Source organism: Chrysemys picta, chromosome 11 (genome assembly GCF_011386835.1).
Source record: "Chrysemys picta bellii isolate R12L10 chromosome 11, ASM1138683v2, whole genome shotgun sequence".
Classification (NCBI taxonomy): Eukaryota; Metazoa; Chordata; order Testudines; family Emydidae; genus Chrysemys; species Chrysemys picta.
The window spans coordinates 59,024,787-59,030,874 of NC_088801.1; the positions used below are offsets into that span (position 1 = coordinate 59,024,787).

The 6,088-nt window shown below is 50.5% G+C and overlaps 1 protein-coding gene across 1 annotated transcript; it reads left to right on the forward strand.

The window, feature by feature from the left end:
- The first annotated feature begins 317 nt into the window (after positions 1-317).
- FZD7 (frizzled class receptor 7) lies at positions 318-4,591 on the forward strand. The gene has a single exon (XM_005306232.4). The coding sequence runs from the start codon at positions 997-999 to the stop codon at positions 2,683-2,685; it is 1,689 nt and encodes a 562-aa protein (XP_005306289.1). The 5' UTR covers positions 318-996; the 3' UTR covers positions 2,686-4,591.
- The last annotated feature ends 1,497 nt before the right edge of the window (positions 4,592-6,088 follow it).

Consider the following 6,088-nt stretch of genomic DNA (forward strand, 5'->3'; position numbering starts at 1 on the left):
ACAGTTCGCCCACACCCGATCCGCCTTCGACACTACCCCATGCCCCCTTAACAGGTGGGAGAAAAGTTTTTCTCAACTTTTCAACTGAGAGATCCCTCCCAGCGCAGTCCAGGCTCCTCCTCGCCCTCCCTCTTCCCCACGCCCCTTTCATCTGTTCTAACCAATTCTGATCAGAGCTGTGGAGGCAACAGACGCTGCAATTGGCAGGAGCTGAGGTTCTATGCCCCGCCTACTGTGTGGTTTGTGAATGGGGAAGGGGCGGGGCTCCGTGGAATCCTCAGACATATATGTATCTTTTTTGTGTTCTACAGGACAAGAGTCGCTCGCTAGAGGAGAGGTTCCAGTGGCTGCTGTATCCTCGCCTCGGACTTTGTCCGCTGCCGAGCGGGACGAAGGCGCGTTTCGGCGGCCCTGCCAACTGATTAGGAGTCTAGAGGGGAAACCGTCGGAGCCGGAGGGAGGATCGCGCAGTAATTGGATTTTAAAAGTTATTTAAGCCCCCCAGTAAAATACACGGATCAGTCGGGCGAAGTAATAATCCGTTTAACTGTAACCTAAATCCCAGGCTTTAGGGCTGAGCAGCCAGGCGGGGAGCGGAGCCAGCGAGTTGCCGCCGCCACGGAACTTGCTGCGGAGCTGGCGAAAGACTTTGCCTAGGTTTGCGGGTGTTTTGTTTCCCTCCCCCCAGTCCAGGCATCTCAGGAAACTTCGCGCGTGGGGTGACTCTGGCTGGCCGGGGCTGGGCGGTGGGGACAGACTCTCGCTGCACCCAGGGAAGACGGCAGACTTGAGGCGGGGATTGAACGAGGATTCTTCAGCGCCTGGCCAGGGCTCACGGACCTGGTTTAGCAGCGATCCGTCCGCACCCTCCTCCTCCACCCGTCTGCGCGTGAACCTCCCCCGCTGGCTTCTCGGGGCCCCTGATGTACCTGCCGCAGCCCGCCGCTCGGCTCTGAAGGGCTCCCCGCACCTCTGCTCTCTCCAGCTGCCGCGGTGATGTGGGCTGCAGCGGCTGCCTCTCTGGGCCTGGCCGCCCTCCTGGGCGCCCTGCTGGGGGTGCCCGCGGGCTCGGCGGCCCAGCAGTACCACGGCGAGAAGGGCATCTCGGTGCCGGACCACGGCTTCTGCCAGCCCATCTCCATCCCGCTGTGCACCGACATCGCCTACAACCAGACCATCCTGCCCAACCTGCTGGGCCACACCAACCAGGAGGACGCCGGGCTGGAGGTGCACCAGTTCTACCCGCTGGTCAAGGTGCAGTGCTCGGCCGAGCTCAAGTTCTTCCTGTGCTCCATGTACGCGCCGGTGTGCACGGTGCTGGAGCAGGCCATCCCGCCCTGCCGCTCTCTGTGCGAGCGGGCCCGCCAGGGCTGCGAGGCGCTCATGAACAAGTTCGGCTTCCAGTGGCCCGAGCGCCTGCGCTGCGAGAACTTCCCCGTGCACGGCGCGGGCGAGATCTGCGTGGGCCAGAACACCTCGGAGGCCCCCGGCCGAGCAGGGACAGGGGCCGGCGGCCCCACCGCCTACCCCACCCCCTACCTGCCCGGCCTCCTCACCCCGCCGCCGCCCCACGCCGGCTTCGCCTTCTCCTGCCCCCGGCAGCTTCAGGTGCCCCCTTACCTGGGCTACCGCTTCCTGGGGGAGCGGGACTGCGGAGCGCCCTGCGAGCCCGGCCGCCCCCACGGGCTGATGTACTTCAAGGAGGCGGAGGTGCGGTTCGCCCGGCTGTGGGTGGGCGTCTGGTCGGTGCTGTGCTGCGCCTCCACCCTCTTCACCGTGCTGACCTACCTGGTGGACATGCGGCGCTTCAGCTACCCGGAGCGGCCCATCATCTTCCTCTCGGGCTGCTACTTCATGGTGGCCGTGGCCCACGTGGCCGGCTTCCTGCTGGAGGAGCGGGCGGTGTGCGTGGAGCGCTTCTCGGAGGAGGGCTACCGCACCGTGGCGCAGGGCACCAAGAAGGAAGGCTGCACCATCCTCTTCATGATCCTCTACTTCTTCGGCATGGCCAGCTCCATCTGGTGGGTGATCCTGTCCCTCACCTGGTTCCTGGCCGCCGGCATGAAGTGGGGCCACGAGGCCATCGAGGCCAACTCGCAGTATTTCCACCTGGCCGCCTGGGCCGTGCCGGCCGTCAAGACCATCACCATCCTGGCCATGGGGCAGGTGGACGGGGACGTGCTGAGCGGGGTCTGCTACGTGGGCCTCTCCAGCGTGGACTCGCTGCGGGGCTTCGTGCTGGCCCCGCTCTTCGTCTATCTCTTCATCGGCACCTCCTTCCTGCTGGCCGGCTTCGTCTCCCTCTTCCGCATCCGCACCATCATGAAGCACGACGGCAGCAAGACGGAGAAGCTGGAGAAGCTGATGGTGAGGATCGGGGTCTTCAGCGTGCTCTACACCGTGCCCGCCACCATCGTCCTGGCCTGCTACTTCTACGAGCAGGCCTTCCGCGAGACCTGGGAGAAGACGTGGCTGCTGCAGACCTGCAAAAGCTACGCCGTGCCCTGCCCCGGCCACTTCGCCCCCATGAGCCCGGACTTCACCGTCTTCATGATCAAGTATCTCATGACTATGATCGTGGGCATCACCACCGGCTTCTGGATCTGGTCCGGCAAAACCCTCCAGTCCTGGCGGCGCTTCTACCATAGACTCAGCAGCGGCAGCAAAGGGGAGACAGCGGTATGATGAGACCTTGCTCCTCTCCCCTGATGCCGGCTGCTGCTCCTGGAAAAGCCGCGCAGACACCGGAGTGACTCTCAAAGGATTGGGAGAGGGCTCCCTGGGGTCTCACAACTCTGCCTTGCCGAAGACAAAATCCTCAGACAGTGACTGGGTGGCTTTCTTGCCAACCAACTTGAAAAGCACAGAGTAAGTACCCTTCTCAGACTGCTGGTGGGGAGCTCTTCCACTGCAAGAAGTTCCCTTTCTAAAAAATAATTACTGTAGTGTCTGGGCTAAAGGTTAAGCTGGATCTGCTGTGCTGCGACCGATGTAAAAGTGTGGACCAATGAAACTTTGAGTCAAGAAGTGGTCCAATCCTAGTTTACTTCGGTGGGGTCACACTGCAGCCGATATTGGCTTAATTTCCTGAATCCTATTTTACTGTCTTCTCATTCAAACCCAGAGTAATCACGTGAGTATTTTAAAAGAAGCTACCAATTATAATCACGTGCTGTTGAGCTTTCCCATATCCTGTCATATAGAGGGGGTTGCTTTTATATCTAACCATCACTTATCAAAGAGAATCCTAACTGGAGTGCGGGGAAACCTTGCTGCTTGGAAGGAGGGAGTTGCTATTTAATACCCTAAAGACAGGACTTGTTGCTTTTCAGCCAAACATTCCCCCCACCCCACCCCACCCCTGCCTTTGTTATAGGAGACAAAGAGGAAACAAAAGTGTTTTTCTCTGTGGAAAGGCATAAGCATGAGGCCGGTTTTTATGGGCAAACTAACAAAAAAGTCGTTAAAATTCAAACTTGGATGTGACTAGCACATGTCGATAAACATTCTTTTTATGAAAAAGGAGGCGGCAGGATGTTTTCATACACTGTTCAATATGGGTTTCTGTTCTAGCTAAAAGAAATGCCAGACTTCTTGTTAAACATGCTTAATTCAGAACACCTGACAAAACAGGCTGCATTAAGATATGTAAGATAAGTATATACAATTTTTCTTTTCCTTCCCATAAGCCTTATTTCTTTGCTGTTTATGTTTGGATTGCTCTAGGGTACACTAAAAAAGCAAAGTGACTGGATGGGAGGGAATAGTTTAGACCATGAAGTGCCAATTTGCCTTGTCCTCTAATTCCCTAAACAGCACAGTAACAAACAATGGTGCAGTGTTGTTTTTTAAGATGGAACTGGTCACCTTGTTTTAGGTACTTTCTGAACAGAAGTACAAAGACTTAAGTTCCCAGTGATCATATCTGAAACGTTGTCAGAGAAGGGAAACTGAATAACAAGAAATTAAACTTCTCTTCACAGTCATTCATATTCCTTTTGATATGTGATCAGTTCCTTATTCTTTCAAACTCTTCAATCATGTTACATTTGTGTGTTAAATTGATAGGTTGACTTTCATATTTTTATTTCTGAAATACTACTTTTTAGCTTTATGATCTAAAGAGTTTTTTTATTTTTGCCTAAAGACTAATCAGGGTATTAAGGATTTTTAACAAGCCCTGCCCCCTAACTTTCCCCCCCTAAGTCTGTAATTGCTGCTTATAATAAAGAGCAGATAACTGAAATGAAATTTTAAAAGCTGTTCAGGGTGAGGAGAACAGACTGCTTTTGTCTAGTGGGCAATACAGTAGCTTGGGGTGGGGGAGAAGGAAATATCCCATCAGTCAAATCCTCCAGTACATCTGATCCCAAACTCATAGGATTTGTTTTGTCTTTTATGATGTGCACATGAAAAACTGTAAGACAAGTGCAGTATGTATATTTTGTAAATGTCACATTTTGTAAGAAAATATATATGTATTTATACATTTTTACTTGATTTTTTTGTTTAGTTTTGGAAGGCCTGAATGAGGCCACACTTCATCACATGTACAGATCACTAAATAAATTGATTTTTTTTTAAATACAAAGTTTCTTTCTCTAGACTAGTTTTATGTATTCTGTATATTGGAGGAGAGGGGGGAACAGAGAAAACAAGCTCCCCCCCCCCCCATTAGATCTTGTTTTCTGGGGTGGGAGGGAGGTAAAGTGGATGAATACACAAGAGATCTGAAATTCGAGGCTCCAAAGTATTCTTTCTGATGTAATGTGGCTTCTAACAATAGAAGAAAGATCCAGTTTTTTCAGGCTATTGCTTTAAATGTGTTTGCCCTCCCTGAACGCCTTGTGGTGCTTACATGCCAGCCATGCCTAATGTTTATTCTTGGATTTCCCCTTGACTCTAAAATGGGGATGATAATACTTTCCCACCCCTTACACACTGAGATTTATGACTGAAAAGTGCCACACCCTTGCTAAGATGTAGTTTGAGTAATGTTTTATGGTGTTTCTTGGTCAAATAAGAATTGAAACTCTTCTAATGGTCACTGGAGGAAAATGAGCCACTTTTAAATAGCTTTCCTAATGGAAGTGGAGGAGAGTCTTATTTTCTTCCCAAGTCCCTCCCACTGTGCCTGGTTTTTGCTTTTCCAAGCCTGTTGGGGTGAAGTTGCTTTAATTTTTTAATAGTCTAGGCAGCAGATGGAGGTGGTTTTTTTTTGGGGGGGGGGCGTATTTTAGCATAGTAATCAGAAAGTTGACAAGACCAAACATCTCATACATAAACTATCACTTATTTTCACTACATTGAACTCTGCAGATCCTAACAATATGAGCTCCACTGGCAAAGTGATATGACAGATTCCAAATCCACACAGATTTTACAATCACAGAACTTTGTTTAGCAACAGATCTGCTTAAGTATTAGTGACACAGTAGTATTTGGATTTATCTGTCTTCTGACTTACTCTGTTCAACTTCACTTTTCAGCTTCTAGGATGAGATTTTTAGTAAGGCCAGTTCTTAAATTAGGTTTGTGGGTCTTTTTGTTGTTACAGGGTTGGGGAAGGTTTTTTGTGGTGGGCAGGGTGTTAATATATTGAGTTTATACATGGCCACAGCCATCTCATGATGGGGACTGATCTGGTACTCCGAGACTTTACTGGCCAAAGCTTCCAGCCCCACAGAGCCTTATTCACTGACTTTTAGGAACAATGGATGCACCATTCTTTTAGGACACTTTCTGATCTGAACATTGTACTCGCAAAAATTTTAAAAATCGTTTGCATTTAAGAGGCATAAAATGTGGTTTCAAGTCACTTTCAGAGCAAGCCCATATATGCTGCTCTACAAAAGACACTTTTATGATTTTCAAACACCACTAACTACTCACCAAAATTGTTCATTTCTATCAGATTTCCTTTGGTTCCTACTACAAGTTAGACCTCTTCAAACTGTTCCTAGGACATGATGAACATTGATAACTGCTGAGAGTGCTTTCACTCTGTTCACTTAGGAAACCTGAACCTTTCTATACACATTGTGCTCCCATAAATCCATCACTTTACCATCTGTAGTGGCTGTAGCAG